This window comes from Pisolithus orientalis (assembly GCF_024613125.1).
Source record: "Pisolithus orientalis strain OTSU chromosome Unknown F5J12scaffold_11, whole genome shotgun sequence".
NCBI classification, from domain to species: Eukaryota; Fungi; Basidiomycota; class Agaricomycetes; order Boletales; family Pisolithaceae; genus Pisolithus; species Pisolithus orientalis.
Genome location: NW_026260792.1, coordinates 857,004 through 874,387, shown reverse-complemented (window position 1 = coordinate 874,387; position 17,384 = coordinate 857,004). Strand labels below are relative to the sequence as shown.

At 48.1% G+C, this 17,384-nt stretch overlaps 3 protein-coding genes across 3 annotated transcripts; 1 reads left to right on the top strand and 2 right to left on the bottom strand.

Moving 5' to 3' along the window:
• Positions 1-7,344: 7,344 nt before the first annotated feature.
• F5J12DRAFT_782287 (uncharacterized protein) lies at positions 7,345-9,753 on the bottom strand (the record flags this gene model as incomplete). Its single annotated transcript, XM_051742700.1, has 12 exons — positions 7,345-7,349; positions 7,392-7,522; positions 7,589-7,642; positions 7,702-7,772; positions 7,926-8,072; positions 8,142-8,169; positions 8,361-8,497; positions 8,658-8,679; positions 8,748-8,861; positions 8,960-9,006; positions 9,470-9,536; positions 9,599-9,753. 12 exons carry the CDS (start codon positions 9,751-9,753, stop codon positions 7,345-7,347), a joined length of 978 nt encoding a protein of 325 aa, XP_051600902.1.
• Positions 9,754-10,203: 450 nt separating this feature from the next.
• F5J12DRAFT_56522 (pyridoxal phosphate-dependent transferase) lies at positions 10,204-12,247 on the top strand. The gene is made up of 5 exons (XM_051740076.1): positions 10,204-10,573; positions 10,625-11,126; positions 11,182-11,421; positions 11,471-11,978; positions 12,036-12,247. The coding sequence occupies exons 1-5, from the start codon at positions 10,399-10,401 to the stop codon at positions 12,135-12,137; spliced, it is 1,527 nt and encodes a 508-aa protein (XP_051600901.1). The 5' UTR covers positions 10,204-10,398; the 3' UTR covers positions 12,138-12,247.
• Positions 12,248-14,211: 1,964 nt separating this feature from the next.
• Positions 14,212-15,869, bottom strand: F5J12DRAFT_826344 (chaperonin 10-like protein). Its single transcript, XM_051745512.1, has 6 exons — positions 15,804-15,869; positions 15,606-15,751; positions 15,406-15,553; positions 15,157-15,344; positions 14,946-15,097; positions 14,212-14,882 (listed from the first exon to the last, which is right to left on the bottom strand). Exons 3-6 carry the CDS (start codon positions 15,526-15,528, stop codon positions 14,338-14,340), a joined length of 1,008 nt encoding a protein of 335 aa, XP_051600900.1. The 5' UTR covers positions 15,529-15,553; positions 15,606-15,751; positions 15,804-15,869; the 3' UTR covers positions 14,212-14,337.
• Positions 15,870-17,384: the final 1,515 nt, after the last annotated feature.

Genomic DNA, 17,384 nt, shown 5'->3' with positions numbered 1-17,384 from the left:
TTTTGATGTAGCAAAATTCTGATGCAAAAAGGGCTCTACTGCCTCAAATGAGCTTGTTGCACCTTTGCAGGCCTAGCTAAGGCCATGGAATCCCTAACTATGGAGGAGATACATGTCAGGCTCAGCCACATTGCTCCTGAAGCCATCTGGTGCATGCTGAAGGATGGAACAATCACCAGAATTATGTAAGCTGGATGAAGCACATTCCACCATGGGCACATGCAATTCATGTGAATATGCCAAAGCAACTCAGAAGCCCATTGGGAAGGAGTGTGACCCACCCCACTGTGAACACCTTGGTGATGAAGTCCACTCAGACCTCTGGGGACCTTCTCCAGTCCAAACCCCAGGCCACAGTCCAATACTATGTGTCATTCATGGATGACCACACTTGTTGCATGACCCTGTACTTGCAGAAGACAAAGGCTGAGACCTTCACATCCTATAAGCCTATGAAGCATGGCTGAACATGCAGTTTGACACCAAAGTCAAGCAACTTTGCTTAGATCATGGGGGAGAATACCTTAGTGCAGAATTTTTGGAATACCTAAAATCCCAAGGCACAGAATGATGCATAACTGTCTATGATACCCCCAAACACAATGGAGTTGTGGAACAGCTCAACAGAACACTCATTGAGTGTGGATGAGTGATGATTCATGCCAGCAGCTTAGCCAAGAACCTCTGGGGGGAGGCCATCATGCATGCAACTTGGCCCAAAAATTGCTCATCAACTTGCCATCTAGGCACCAAGACTCCCTAAAAAATTGTCAAGTCTGAGCCTACTCTGACCACCTCTGACACTAGACAAGGTCTGGGGAGAGGTGTGGAAGCAAGTCTGACACAGATAAATGGAACTCTGACTAGTGGAGGATTGGCAGGAATGAAGTCCACTGAGACAGAGGTGGAGTGGAGTGAGGGCATTGGGTTTAGCTCATGTGCTACCCCCTTTCACAATCTTGGCCCTCATATTTCAGAGGTAGAGACCAGATGGAAGTTTGGAGGTAACTCCAACAGACAACAGATGGAGAGAGAAGGTGTAGGAACTTAGTTGATATTCATACTGAAGAACAGTGGAGTACTGTCCATGCTTTTACACCACCATGGAGGTACAGTAACTGGAAATCAGAACTAACATATGGAGACTTGTAAATTTGCAAGTAAAACTTCCTGGATGATGAATGAAGGGAAGATGGAGAACACATGATAGGTAACACAGAACAAGCCAAAAAGGAAACAGTCCAGGCACTGTACCATGAGGTGTGCATGCTGTGGAGTACCTGACTGTGCACTGTCAAGGAGAAGTCTGAAGGGAGGTCACATGACCCTTTGGAAAATGGCCTGTGTGGTCTGATGGTAAGCTGGTGCCAAGTCTGACAGTAGTTGGGGCAGTGTGAGTCAAAGTGTGGGAAGCTGGTGTGAACCAACCAAAATCAACACAAAAGACAAATAAAGAGCAAGTGGTGGTGTACCTCTGCAGAATCTGGAAGGCAGAAAGAATCTAAAGTGGGGGGGTTTCACTGGCAGGTGCTCCTGGTGTGAGTTGATGATGAGTTACACAGGAGAAGATGAATGAATGATGACTGAGCAGGGGATGCTGAATAGAGTGAGGGTATTCAGCCAAAAGGATTCCTGGCACAAGTCAATGATGAGTTACACAGGAGGGGACAGATGGATGATAAACATGAGAGAAATGCTGACTGGAGTGATGATCTTCAGTAGGACATGCTCCTGGTGCAAGTCAATGATGAGTTATGCAGGAATGGATGGATGACTAAGCAAAAGTGCTGACCAAGCACTGATGATACTGATGAAGGCAGATAGACCCCTTTGTGGAGCCTCAACTACAAATGATATGAATGAAGACAGATAGACTCTTCTGAATGAGCCTCAACTGTCAATGACAAGTTATGCCTGAGAGAGCTGAAACTGACTGCTGAGTGACTTCTGAATGCTTCTGGATTGCTTGGGGTCATTGCTAAGTACATGGGTGGTTTATATACTGTGGGGGGAGTACAGCCTATGACAAATGAGGCACAAATGTTTGGTAAGTAATGAGTAAGGACTGAGTAATCATGATGAGTAAGCAAGAAATGAAAAATAAGCAAGCAAAGAGGATTGGTAAGTATTGGCAATGAATGAGTCAAGGACAGTCAAAATATCACAGAATGAGTCAAATAATGTCAAAAACTGAGTAAGCACACTGATATCACATTAGGGGGTGGTGATGCATGTCAGATCTCAGTGGAGACATCACTAGACCCAAAGATGGCATGACAGATGGACAGTGTTTCCAGATAGGGAAGTATTAAATCCAGAATTGAAGAGCATGAGTCAGGCATCAAAGGGCTAGGGTATTGGGGGTCTGTGGGGCAATAGGAGCATAGGTGATCATGTCTCCCACCCTTTCATCCTCTCATTGAAGTTAACAAAAGCTTCATGAGCAGGGCTCTGATGGAGGAGGAGGAGAAGGGGGGATGTCTTCTGCTAAGATGCATGTCATACTTGTCATGGATGCAATCAGGGAGGTCAGAGAACAGTAGATTATGCTGCAGCTGTTGCAATGTGGGGAGAATGATGGATGAGATTGGAATAAAGACAGTGCAGGGAGCAGGGAGGAATGATCCATATGCTTCATCAAGTGGGGAGACCAAAACAACCACATAAGACCTTTCTAACCATGTGACAGACCTGAGGTGACCAAAGAACATCCTTATGGAAGTCATACTGATGAGGAGAACACACTGACCAAGCTGCATGGGACAAGACAGGGCTGACAATGATGGGATGAACCAGGGGGCTTCAGGATGGAAGCTGGTGGGAACACCTGGCAGATATGCATAGCCACTGTGTCTGGCAAATGAGACAAGCAAGATGATTGACAAAGAGGGGGCCATTTCTGATGGACTTAGTGAAATGAGTGTCTGATGGATGGAGTGCTGTAGAAACATGTAGGGTGCAAGGATCCTTTCCATATTTGGAAGGCAGAATGGCATGGCTGAGCACTTTAAGCAAGTGTGAGAATGGAGTTGATATCTTTGGAAATGGTGGAGATATGATGAAAACTGGAATGCCATACACAGGTGCTAACAACCTTTAATGCATGCTTAACTTGCATCCTCTTTTCTCTTTAGCACTGATGACTCATTCTTGTGCAAAGGATGACTGCTCATGTCCAGCAGTCCTTCTATGCATGAGGCCTTTAGTCTTCATCTGCATGGCATGGGCATGGGTGCACAACTTGTCAACAAGTTAGGCAGACTGAGAGTCAGCTGTAACCATGTCCACAACACCTTTGGTGTGTGACACCATGCATTTATTTGAAGTCCCCACTCACTCTGCATCAACCCTGCCCACCCTCTATCATTTATAAGCCTTCTCTGCTGTCACACACCAAAGGTGTTGTGGACATGGTTATGGCTGACTCTGCTCAACTTGTCAATGAGTTGCACACCAATGCCATGCAGATAAGGACTAAAGCCCTCATGTGTAGGACTGCTGCATGTGAGCAGTCATCCATCACACAAGAACAAGTTGTCAGTGCTAAAGAAAAAAGAGGAAGCAAGCTAAGCACACATTAAAAGTTTTTAGTGCCCATGTATGGCATTCTGGTTTTCATCATATCTCCACTGTTTCCAAAGATATCAACTCCATTCTCACACTCACTTAAAGTGCTCAGCCATGTGATTCTGCCTTCCAAATTTGGAGAGGATCCTCACACCATATGCATTTCTACAGCACTCCATCCATCAGATGCTCATTTTGCTAATGTCAAAGTCACACAACACACCTGACTTCCTCTTAGGGCAGAGTAGGAGCAGGTTGGGCTGTGGAGTACAGCAGTCAAAGTCCAAAGTGAATCCAACCACTGGGTGGTGAGATAAGCAATGAACAAGGAGTGGAGGAGTATGGAGGGAGGTTTCAGAGACAGGTGTTGGATTTGGAGATCAGAGGTTGGATGAGAGGGTGTTGGGTTCAGCTAGTGTGCTGTCCCCTTGTGTGAGCTCAGCCCTCATATTTCAGAGGTAGAGTGGACTCAGAGGAGTGGAGATGAAACTCTGGAGGGAACTCAGAGGGAGTCAGAAGTGGGGACTTTATTGTCAATATTCATACTGACTACATCAGAGTACTACATGGCCTTATATACAATGTAGGTCAAGGGCAGTGCAGTGTAGAATGCAAACCAATAAATGTATACATAATTCCAAAGGCTTGTTGATGCATGAGTGATAGCAAGTTGGATTTCTGAAGGGCAGTTATGGGACTCTTGAACTTGCAAAACACACACAGATAGTGACTCCAAAAGTGGGTGGTATTTTTCTGACACCAGAGCAGACTTATATAGTACAAGGGATGTAGGTACAAGTCAGAGTAAAGTGGAAAAACTAAAAGACCAGAAAACAAAAGAAAGGATGACAGATGTCAGCAAAATACAGATGCACATGAAATGGTATGGTGAATGGTAAATGAGAGTAAAACAGGACAAAGGTAAGGGGGTATCTTCCAACAGAACAAGGGTATGTGTACAGGTGAGAGGTGGAGCTGGCAGGAAGGTGGAAGCACAGGAGGGCAGAGCTTACTGGCATGAAGACTGGCTTATGGAATTTGGGGTGACAGGGGCAATCAGAGTTTTTTTAGAGGTGACTGGCATGGATGAGTGGTGACATGGCTGGGTGGTGGCTTGGCTACTGAAACTCTGGGCAAATGTGGAATTTCCAGATCAGCTTATTGATAATTGGGTGACATGCTGAAGGTTGGGAGAAACTCCAAAGGCAGAAGGGGTTGGGAGGAAACATGAGGCTATGAGTGGGAAGAATTCCAAAAGCTTAGAGTGATAGGGGTTTGTCACAGAGGCAGCAGAATTTAGTGACAGATTCTTGTTTCAGCCTCAGGGAGTATATGGCTCCCTACACCAGGGGCAGTCTTGGAAGTTTAACTCACACTGCATGAGGAACTCATGGATTTTCTTTGGGTCAGAGCTGTTGAAGGTGTTGGGCTCATGGACTTTGGTTTTCAGAGCAGAGTCCTCAGTGTGCAAACCAGACTGTGCAAGTGCATGAACAGCTCTAGCAAGAGTGACAAGTGGGTCTTCTGGTGGCTCAGCTAGGTCTTTGGGGATACCACCATCATTGCTGTCCCCACCATCAGAACCACCATCAGGATTGGGATCATCATCTTGGTTATGAGGAGATGGAGTATGGAAGATTGTTTGTTGGGTGGAGGTCAGAATGACCAGCTTGTGAAGCACTTTTGCCTTCAGTGCAAGAGCAGTGTCAAGTGGAAAAGGTCTGGAACTGTTCAATGATGGAAGGGGGATGACATGGATTAGCCAGTGCTGCAGTGAGGTTGTCAGTGACCTCTCTTTGGGATTGAGCTCAAGTTCTTATAATGGTGTTAGTTTTTCAGAGGACAGGAAATGAGATCATACAAGTGTGAGTATGAATATACTGTCAAGTCTGGGCCTACTCTGACCAACTCTGACACTAGATAGGGTCTGGGGAGAAGTGCAGAAGCAAGCCTGACACAGATAAATGGAACTCTGACTAGCAGAGGATCAGCAGGAATGAAGTCTGCTGAGACAGAGGTGGAGCAGAGTGAGGGCATCAGGTTTAGCTTGTGTGCTCCCCCCTGGCATGATCTTGGCCCTCATATTTCAGAGGTAGAGACCAGATGGAAGTTTGGAGGTAACTCCAACAGACAACAGATGGAGAGAGAAGGATGTAGGAACTTAGTTGATATTCATACTGAAGAACAGTGGAGTACTGTCCATGCTTTTATACCACTATGGAGGTACATTAACCAGAGATTGGAACTAGTGTATGGAGACTCATAAATTTGCAAGTAAAACTTCCTGGATAAAAAATGAAGGGAAGATGGAGAACACATGATGGGTAACACAGAACAAGCCAAAAGGAAACAGTCCAGGCACTGTACCATAAGGTGTGCACACTGCAGAGTACCTGACTGGATGTCATCAAGGACAAGTCCAAAGGAAGGTCACATGACCCTTTGGAAAACAGCCCATGTGGTCTGACAGTAAGCTGGCACCAAGTCTGACAGTAGTTGGGGCAGAGAAGGTTCATAAATGATAGAGGGTGGGCAGAGTTGATGTGGAGTGAGTGGGGACTTAGGATAAACACACATTCATGACAAAAATGCTCTACAAAAGACCACCTGATCTCTTAAAAATCCGAGTCTGGGGATGTTGTGTCAAGGTCCATGACACCTCTGGCTCCAAGCTAGACATGTGAGCCCAAGATGGACACTGGGTAGGTTTTGACCCTGAGTGCAATGGCCACCACATCTACTGGCCTGACACATGAGCAATTGGAATTGAATGAAGTGTCATTTTTGAGCACCAAGATGTGTCTGTACCTTATGGTGTGCCACTTGAGGGGGAGCAGGGAAATTCTGACACCTCAAAAGGAAATTCTGAAGCTTCACAAAGAAATTCTGAGGCCATGCAGACAGTCAAGTGACCAACAGAAGCAGCTTTGGAAATTCCAAGACCCATTCTAGACCCACTTGGACATAATTTCAAAACACCTCCACCTCAACCTTGTCATTCCACTTGCCAGCACTTTGAATCAGACTATATGAGACACTTACATGCAGGTGAAGGAACTTGCAATGGACACATCCCTCTTGACTTTTTAAAGGAACTCTGAGAGAGTGATAGCAACCCTAACAGCCTGAAATCCTGAGAGAATGCTACCTACATATTTGATGAAAAACTAGCTGCTGATGAAGGCAACACTAACATTGCGTATGCTATGGTAGCAGGGATGGCTGAAGCTGAAGGGCTGGATCCATCACTACATCAATGGTTGGAAACCTTGCTTGATACTGTGGGAAGTCAAACCCTAACCCTAACCCATGTTTGGGGCCCCCAGGAAGATCATTTGCTAGGCCATAGTCCATGCAGAATCCACACTTCAGATGCATGCAAATATACCTTGCCATAAATTTTGCCATTATGTGTGCCCTCATGCAATCAATAAATCAACATTATGATTATGTCTCCAAGTTCATGTGGTTTCTGTGTTGGGAAAGTCTAGATTCTACTAGCAAATACTGTAGGCTTGTTTCGCTAGATGGCATCAGTTGAATACAAGCACGAGTCAAGTGTTGTCTCCGAGTACATTGCCGCATATTGTGCATTATATGTCCTGTGTCGCACATTGTATATTCTGTACCGCGCATACCTCTATGTATTGCGCGCGTTATTTTTTACCCAAACGGAGCGCCATAGATATGAACGCCAAGGGCTTCCCGAGACCAACGGTAGGGACTTGTTTTCTCCCAGGTGGGGTCAACATTCATCAGCCTGTTCTTAACAGCGTATCATCCTAGTCACGAGGTTAGAGAGCAAGCATACTATTAGAACTGACCTAGAATAGAGGAACAGATGAGATCCGGCATCAAACAATATTTGAGCCGCATGAACAAACTGAATAGATCAAGATTTCCGACATCCACATGGTCACCGTCGTGGTGGTGACGGACTGTCTTCTGCTGTATGCTGCCGATTATGGTCGCGCAGGACTGTTGAAGGGCAAACACTAGCAGTTTCTCGACCAAAACTCACCTTTCCGAAGCGCAGACATCCGGGAGCATCCAGGTATGTTCAGAGCATAGAAGCCTCCGGAGTACACGGACAGACAAATTCAGGGGGTCAGGCATCTCACGTGCCGGGCTTACCGAGGACCACTCCAAAGGAATTTCTTCAGAAACTTATCGAGCATCACCGAGATCCCCGTCATCCCGGCCGACTAGGATGATTAGCCCACAGGTGAGAAAAGGAAAAGGAACATCTAGGAACGGGCCGAGATTCCCATCAGTCTATATTTGTTCCTCGTCGAAGGTCAACGTCAGAGATGACCTCCAGTTTTTTTTTTTTTTTTCCCTTGGTGACCCCAGAATACGTTACCAATTTGAAGCTGGGCACAGGACAAACCGATCACTGGACCACGAATTATGAATGTCACCCTGGGCACGGTGACTGAATGTTGACCATCAATTATTCGCCTGAAATGTTTGCGGTATTGGACGTGCATGTGGTACCCCGGCCCCTACACTTTAACCCCATAGTTTCCGGCAGATCAATGACGATGGCACTGATCAAGGTCATCGCAACCCACCAGCTCGAAGTGGTTGGTCTTGCGAGCGCTGCGGCCATGAATTATGGAAGTCATGTGTAGAGAATCCTAAAGCCCGGGTCATGGGTGTCATTGCATTCGGCCAGGCACAGCCCTTATCCCCGTGTTACACAACTATGCCAACAGCAAAACAAGCCAGATGAAACAAGGTGAGTAAATGCATGGCATTCCTCCAGGCTAGTATCAGAGGCCTGTACGTACCGGGCGAGATCACCGGTTGTGGATTTCGACATATTGAATTTCGTGTGTAACAGTTGATCATGCACCTGTTGGAGAGCTGATCTTCGCTCATTGACGGCGGTATATTTGGCTATGACCTGAGCGGAATTCGTGCCGTTCTAGCGTGAAACATTTGGTGATGTACAGAATCCTGAGATCAGGAAGCTCATCGACATCATCCAGACATGGGTCAGCAGGTGGTATTCTGGGTAATGCTGCTGGTACTAGAAGTTAATGCAAGATGTGGGGAATCTCGTTGGCATTGTAGGTGAGACTTACGGACTCTCCGTGCCGCTGGCACCTGGTACCACGACGATAAATGGTATACATCTGATTCACCTATTTTTCCGCCCACCATTCAGCACGTACGGCGGTCCCTTCTTTACTACTTTACCCGACGTGTTCCTCGGCATATCTCCATTGTAGCTCTGCGAACTATGCGGCCTCCGTCCTACGTGGAATGATGTCAAGAGGCCTGAAGGTCTAGATACCACCCGATCTAGGTGTGAATCAAGACTATGCCAAGACCGCCTCTTGCGGTTCGCAGAATTGTTGCATACCTCATGCTTCATCGCACGTACCTGCGATCTCCGTAGATTCTGGACCGTATTACGGGCTGGTCAAAGATCTTCAGAAGATCGTGCATCCGGCGCAACGACTCTGATAGGGGGAGCGCGGAGCAACCATTACATAAGCACGCGTATATCCTTCTCTGGCCAGGTGCTCATCGCACTGGTCGCTCGTGCCGTGCATCAACTCAAGTCGCATGTTCGCAAAGACACAAATGTGAGTCGGTGTGCCACTACAATTACTGGGAAGAGTTGAAAAGTCATGCAAATCCAGTTTGATCAACATCAGAGCCGACCGCCCTTACGCGTAACCTGCTCTACTACGTGACAGCCGTGGTTTGGATGCGGCGGTTGTCGAACGTCCACGGACAAACGATGGTATATCGCAAGGTTGAATCTGAGCCACTGATTGAGGCGGAGTTCGTGAGGCACTACAATGTCAGCATGTTGGAGGATACGCCCAGCATTGCCCTAGGTTCGCAGGGTTGAGAACTCCCAAAACATTGAGCAAAAATAACTCACCGGTCCTGCTGATAATTTACCATGCGTCACGGTGATGCCAAGACACTGCCATCTGGCAGCTTCGGCACTGTAAACGACAAGATCATGCGCGGCCTATGATTCACCCGCCACCGTCGGCGTGCCGCTTACTCTACCATGTGATTCAGTACGCCGCCGTTCCCGCCTCGCGGGATGGAGTCGAGATAGGTACACCGCTCAAACAGCGACGGTTGAAACGTGCTGAACCTGAGTAGTGCTGCTACCGCTCTTGCAGCGTTATGTGAGGCCTCGCTTTGGCCGCACATTCCCTACTAGCCAAGTACGTAACCTTCTTAAGGCGCTATTCATTTGACTCCTGTCAAGCGCCAAGCTGAATTCAGATCTCGCTTTCACGTTGCGTGCATACATGTCAGGATAGCTGGTATTCAACATTCCTCCTAGAGTCCGGGTCCGGGGTGCAGGTCAATCCAGTTCAAACTGGTTCAAATTCTATATTTGTACATCATTGGCAGTTGGCACTGCCTATACTCGCTCCACGCAAGAGTTGTGATGCCGAGTAAACCAATACACTCCGACTAGAAGCCGCATCAATTTATTATAGTGCGCCATTAATTTGACATAACAAATGGTAAGTGCGCACAATCTCTGACGTGACTACCATGCTCGGTTGCACAGATCTTCAGGGTGATGAAGCGGACCGCATTTGACCCGCCGTCACTAGGCTAATGCTGTTTAGTATGAGTCCATGTGCTGAATGGAAGCAACTTATTCCGTTGGCAGGCGATTTGTCTTGGACATTCTGACTCGCAGTGCTCTCACGCCATTAAAGTTCTTCTGCAGTGGTCCGGGGGAACTGGCAGTGCTTAAATCGTTCAAAAGCAGCTGGAGTTAGCGAGGCCCACAACTCTTGTCCCTACTTCTCATCTCCTTGACTCTACCGCTACTACACCATGGTTTACATTCATCCCACCCATGAGCGGGTTGACCCAGTCAACAACCTTAAGAAACGACAACTCGACCTTTCGCGCCACCTCTCGGTGGAAGCTAAGGCCCGCCTCCCCAACCCAATCAAGGCTATTTGGAAGGTCGCACAGGTCAAACCGGGAACTATCAACATGGGTAATGGTACGCAGAAGAGTCAGTCGTATGCAATATCGTATTCAACCAACTGTTTAGGTGACCCACACCATACCTTGTACCCCGTGTGCGAAATGAATTTCATTGTGCCCTCCGTAAGTGAATCGGACCCTGTGCAAGCTTGGAGAGCGGGCACCGGCGATCAGCAGATCATTGCATCGTACAAAGATGAACCGTGTGCGTTGAGCCTGAGGACTGCCCTCGCATACGGCGCTGGTGCCGGCCTCAAGCACGTCCGGGATGCCCTTGCAGAACTCAACGACCGCATTCATGCCCCTCCGAAACACATGGTTTCACTGAGTCTCGGCAACGCCGACGCTTTGACAAAGTGCTACCGACTTCTCGGTGACCCCGGCGACTCTTTTCTTTGCGAAGAGTTTACCTTCTCCGCCATGACCAACGCAGCTCTTCCTTTGGGAATCAAGTGGGTCCCTATTCGGATGGATAAGGATGGTCTTATACCCTCCGATATGGAAAAAATCCTGGCTAATTGGGATGAAACCTTGCAAGGCAAGCGGCCGCATGTTCTATACACAATTCCGTGAGCGCCTTCCTCGTAATAACGTTATCCTACCCCTCTGAACATGGTTCTCCAGATGTTCCCAAAATCCTACTGGAAGCACACTTTCAGCAGAGAGGCGCCGTCAGATATATGATCTCGCGCATGAGTACGATATCATCATCCTAGAAGACGATCCATACTTCTTCCTCCAGTACGATCTCGACATCCAGACGACTACAATCGAGTCGTATGGGTATACACGGGCGATGGCCGATGTCCTGCCTCGTTCATTCTTATCTATGGATTACGACGGCCGTGTGATGCGGCTGGACAGGTATGTCCTACTTATCTCAAACTCGTCCGTCGTCTGACCTTTCTGAAAGCTTCAGCAAAATCCTTGCCCCTGGCATGCGGCTCGGTTGGGTAACCTGCAACGACTTCTTTGCCGAGAAGCTGGATATGTTGACGGATTCGTCTTCTCAACATCCTCATGGTTTAGGCCAAGCCTTCATCTCCGAACTTTTGGGAGGCGAAGGATGGGGCGTCGACGGCTTTATGAAATGGGTTTCGTCTCTCTGTCGCGAGTATCAACGCCGCCGCGACCTATTTATGGACGTGTTCCGACGGGAGGTGGAGAGTTCCGGTTTAGCTTCCGCTGAAACACCCAAGTCCGGCATGTTCGTTTGGATCAAGATTAACGTGGAGCGTCACCCACGATACAGGAAGTCTGAGAAATTGGACAAACCTGGCGCACCGGTCACCAACACTGCGGACTTAATGAATGAACTGTTCCGAAAGCTTCTAGATTGCGGTCTCGTTATGATGCCAGCGTCAACCTTCGCTATTGTGGACCAGACGGGGCGAATTCCCACTGACGGTCACATCACTGATGTACGAGATTAAATTCTCCTCGGGTCCCAGATCACTGATGACGTTTTTTTTCCATAGCGGGTTAACTTCTTCAGGGCGACATTTGTTGGTACGGATGAGGTTATCGAGGACGGCCTCAAGATCTTTGCTCGCGGTCTTGAAGAGTTCTTCTGCTACTAAATTTCCTGTGTTCCTGGTGGTGGGTGTAAGTTAGATTGCAGAAGGTTCCATGGTTTCATTTGTACTTATCAGTCTGGGGTAACGGGAATTAGCCATATGCATACACTACTGTCTTATTTATCTTTGTCATATGTACCGGATATGTGCACTTACTATAGGACTAGTAAATAGATATGACGATTCGTTTATGAAAGTGTTTTTTTCTCTTCACGTTGTTCGCTTAGCTTAAATTTTCTGAAGTCCCTCTAAAGTCCTCGGTAACTGTTAACGTAACTATATTGTTTGCAACTACATACCCAACGCATGCCGTTGCGCTATTCTCATGATACCCAGAACGGACTGTGTTGGAACCAGCTTCCCTGGGAGTGTGTGATGTCGCCATTTGGTCCTCATGGCATTTGTGGTTTCCAAATAAATCGAACGACACTCAACCTTACTCCGACTCGCCGAACATCCGATCATCGTCTGGGGTATGCTTGAACTCGTCTTCGACGCCATCGGCATCTGCACCCGAGGAACACTTCGATGGTTCAACGTGCCCCTATCTTCAACCGGTCAGCGGTCCGATACGCAGACCATCATCACTTACGATTTCCTTACTCCTAGATATGAAGGCCTCCAGGCCCTACGACCACCGATTTGAATTCTTGTTGGGCCTATTCGTGCCTAGCAGTAAGATTACTACTAATGTGATAACGATAACCTCGTCAAGTACTGACCTTGTCCATACAGTTCATCAGAGTTGCCACCCTGAACGTTTTGTGTCCTAACAGAGCCAACCAATTTTATGACCACTCTTTCCCATTAATGTATTGTAGAACGTCGACCACTGAACTCAACTGCTCGCAATTATATACTGTTGTGTAAGTGTGCTCATCATTGAGTCGGTCCGTAGCGAGTCTCATTTGCAGGCGCAATACTGTGCCGACTCTAGTTTTTGGTTTGGGGTGATGTTCCTCAACGTTCAAACCGCTTCTGCACCTGTTGACGTGTCTTGTTCCTCGGGTGCTGGTGGGCGCAACTAACTGATTCGGCTACTTGCAGTGATATATTTAAAATCATGGCTCAAAGTTGGTGCCTACGCCGCCGCCGCCGCCTGCGCCTACAGCAAGACTACCCACAAATTAGCTGTAGGCGTGGGCACCAACTTTGAGCGACCCGATTGAATTCTTCGGAGCTTGAAGCTTTTGCATGGCTCATATGCTATGATCCCTTGTGGATAGGCGGTTCCTCGGCGAATCCCAAGATACTTCAAACCTCTTGAGGGTCCCCCATGAATGTTGCTTGGGGTCAGTAATTACCTCCCCCTATCGCTCCCCTTGCACGCCCCTTGGTGTGCTTGTATCGACATCCTACGCCGTTATTCTTTGGTGACCTCCCTTCTTTAAGGCTAATCACACTGTTATGTTGAGTAGTAACGGGATTGGCAGCGGGTTGCCTTGCGGCCATGGTGACAAACTGATCTCATATATAGTAGGGTTAGGTCAATCATCTACCAGTAAGACTTTGCAGATTGATCCATCCTCGGATCTGAATGATCTGGAATAGCCACAGACCTTGAGTGGGCAGCGAAGTGGGCTTAATAGCCTGCGTACTGATCTCCTGCAGCTCAAGCTTGCATATTGTGATTCGGTTCCAGCGTGCGGATTTCATCACCCCTGATCCTTTTACGGTGGCTCAGAAAGTGCACATGTCTCGTCACGTTCATGCAGAAGTAGCGCAGAACCTCAGTAACTACTCGTGAATGCTGAAGTCATTAACGGTTCACGGTATTTACTGGTCGTGTGACCGCAATTGTGCTGTGTAACCTTGGCGCATCCCAGCCTCGGGCGACCCGCAATTAATTATATGGATCTGTAGGCCCTACGTTGTGTATCGGCTGCGATTTTCATTAACTGCTGCGCTTCCCTGACTTTACCTACTTGACAATTGGTTAGCATTAGGGATGTTGGCAATACTCAAAGTATGCGCTTAAAAGGCCGGTCATTGCCTTTCCCCTCTAAACCCCACCACCAATCTAACTATCAAGTGTACGTACCATCATTGACGTCCATCCCTGAGGCTTAAGGATTAATCAATATATCCAGTGAATGTTTGACTGACAGTGGGATTGAGTATGAATACGTGATTGAAGGGATTGTACACCAGACAGGTACAAAAGGTAGTACATTGTGTACAATGATGCCCATAAAAAAGCATCTCATGGTACGATGACAGATCGGACATGCGCTGCCCGCGTTAAGATTTCCTGCAACGCAGCTCGGACAGCGCCCATATCCCGCATGTCCACAGTTTTAATTGCCTTTGGTCCTTCAAATGCTCCACTGTCGATCTTTGATGACAACTCGTCCAGAAACGCCTTGATCTCGCCCGAGTTGAGGATACTCGACTTCATTCCCTTCATAGTCAACGCTTTCGTGTAGAAAGTACGCATGTTAATGGGGAACAGCCCATCCTTCGCATGCGCAGCCATCACGACGACTCGCCCAGTCCCCACTGGTGTCATGGTAAAGAGAGCATCGTTGAAAGGTGTTTCATAGCCTGCACAGTCTAACAAGACGTCGATCTTATTCTGCAGCCCTTCTTTTGCAATGGCTTCACGGATGGCAGTGCTAGAGGTGAGTTCGATAGGCGTCAGGTAGCTTGGTGGTGTGACGTTTGCGAGTGAGGTGAACGTTCCAAAAATGCGGGCACCCTGGTCCTTGCACAACTGGGCTGCAGCGGAACCAATGCCTCCACGAGCGCCTGCAGAACATTCCAAGGACCTTAATCAGCTAACTATACGTAAGAACGGTTCAGCGGCTTCACCGATGATGATCACATTGTCACCCTTCTTGACATTCGCCAGTGTATCCACTGTTATCCATGCGCAAAGCCACGGGAGCGTCATGCTAGCTGCTTCACAGTGGCTCAGTGTCTTCGGCTTCTGGCTTAGAGCCGTCACGGGTACCTTGACGTACCTATGTGGCAGCATGAGTGTTGAGTTGAAAAGATAGAAGCTTCATTGTTTCAAACTTACTCTGCGAATGTTCCATCAGATGTAAAGCCTCGCTCGCTTCCGGTTCCCCACACATCTGCGCCGACCCATTCCGGGAGGACGACACCTGAGTCATCTAGAGCTTCAACAACTTGTCCTGAGAAGTCTCTTCCAGGTGTGCGTGGCGTAGTTACGAAAGGAAGTATGCCGAGGACGGCTGCCGCATCAGACTGAGTTACGGTCAGCTAAAGCAAGCCATCGGAGCTGAAGTAAAAAGGGAAATCGACGCACACCGTTAATACCCGCAGCTTTAACGCGTACGAGAGCCTCCCCGGGTGCCAGAGGTGGTTTCTCTATGTTGGCCAGCGACAGATTGTCGAGTGAGCCGGTCTTCTCGAACCTTAGTGCTTGCATGGCGAAATTCCGATAGCTAATGTACCTGGGCCCCCAGGTCGAGGCGAGCCTCCAAGACATGGGTCGAACACACTCACCTTGCTGGGCGAAAAGAATGGATTCGCGATGGCAGAAGTCGGTTATCGCAAAAGATAACGAATGAAACGCATGAGACACGCACCAACGCGACCGAACATCATCGCCCCACTTACCAGCGCAAAACCTGGCCCGTGTACCCGGTGACGTTCGTTCTACCAGCGCAATCCGATCTTACGGTAATATGACCACATACTTAGATAGCCGTCCTGTCGTTGGTGCACATGGTTCCTTCACCCAGCACTCTAACCTACTAAGACAATGGCCATAATTTTATTTGTGTCGACATGAGCTCTGATTACACCGAACAGTTCACATGCCCCCTAAATTCCGACCTTGTGTGCGAAATGAACCAGTCACGTGCCCGTGAACCAGTTTGCCACCGCACAGCTGCCATGTCAGTGGATACACATACATACACTGGCCACACGCCATGTCCGTACATTCTCCACTCTGATGCGATGAGGCCGCTCAGGTTGCTTCGTTACTCCTGTGCAGATCCATGCGGAAGCGGACTCAGCAGAGACATACACGGCATCGCATCGGGCTCGGAGCAACTGGTCCCTCACTCCTTTAATTTTACCACTGCCTCTCTGGAAGCCTTACCACCGCTGAAACAATGTAACAACCTGATATCTGACAGTCGACTTGGTGCGTTCGTAATCTCCGACGAGCAGATTGAAGTTTAAAAATCTCACAAACCTGTAAGGGTAATAATGTATTGGTTTCAATATTGCCGTGGCAAGGATAAACTTATCAGCCTGTCGTATTAGATGCAGAAGCCGCATTCAAGATGAACCTTCCATGCCAAGACTAAGTGCCGCTATTCGGGGGCGATACTCACCGTCTAGGTGACATTGACACTGTGCTCGGTTTCAACGCGCATAAGTACTTCTTCAGTGAGTAGCATGTGTATCAATTCCATAATGCCAAGTGCAGAAAGCATCCATGACACTAGATCAGATTCAGAAGTGCCTCCTAGCATCTCCCATCACGCCGATTGCATACGTCACTGGTCGTCGTTCAGATTGTGATTTGTGAATACCTGAGCTTTCCACCGTCTGGATCCCTCGCCATCGGTGGAGAGGCACGCACTTTCGCGGGGATAACCATAGGACATGCGCCATTAAAGCTGCAGTTGCAGCTAAGGTGTTCGTGACGCGCATCATGCCATTGGTGCGTTCACAGAGTGGGCTCAAATCAGTGTGTGTAAAGTTGTAAGGGTACAGATTGCGTGCCTTCGACTCCTATCAGGATATGGATATGTAGGTGGGTAACCTGATAAAGACGGCAAAGCTTACGGGGTGGACGCAGGGTCAAAGTTGCCCTGGTTGCCTAGCGGATCACAGGTGTTTCAGGCGGATAAGCAGGGTGTTAAAAAAAGGTGCACTGCTATACATGAACTGCTCGTGGTAGGATCGGTGAGCTGAATGTGTGCGGAGAATTAGCGGGCCTGATAGCAAACGAACAGTAACCTGAAATCAACCAGATGGAGAAAATGCGGCAACGTTATGTTCCCAGACTCAAGATCGCGTAGATGCGGCTGAAGACACTCCACTACTAATAAGCTAGAAGCACAAGCGAAGTTGACGTGAGGACCCGCTTGCGATGCGAGGACGAACTTTATTGTACTTCGGATAGTCATTCATTGAGATCGCGAGGCAGCTGTCAATCCACCGCTTCGCGCATCAATCAGCTACAGACGTACTCGTTGCAACTCGCAGAAACTAGGGATGAGCTATTGCCGCTTTTCAGTATTGGCACTGAAGTCCCATGTGCAT

Coding starts and splice junctions, on each gene's coding strand:
- F5J12DRAFT_826344 (XM_051745512.1), bottom strand. CDS start 15,528: ATGCAAGCACTAAGGTTCGAGAAGACCGGCTCACTCGACAATCTGTCG. Junction 15,345..15,405: donor AAGCTGCGGGTATTAACGGT/GTGCGTCGATTT, acceptor ACCGTAACTCAG/TCTGATGCGGCAGCCGTCCT. Junction 14,883..14,945: donor TGACAATGTGATCATCATCG/GTGAAGCCGCTG, acceptor AATGTTCTGCAG/GCGCTCGTGGAGGCATTGGT.
- F5J12DRAFT_56522 (XM_051740076.1), top strand. CDS start 10,399: ATGGTTTACATTCATCCCACCCATGAGCGGGTTGACCCAGTCAACAAC. Junction 10,574..10,624: donor AACTATCAACATGGGTAATG/GTACGCAGAAGA, acceptor CCAACTGTTTAG/GTGACCCACACCATACCTTG. Junction 11,979..12,035: donor CTGACGGTCACATCACTGAT/GTACGAGATTAA, acceptor TTTTTTCCATAG/CGGGTTAACTTCTTCAGGGC.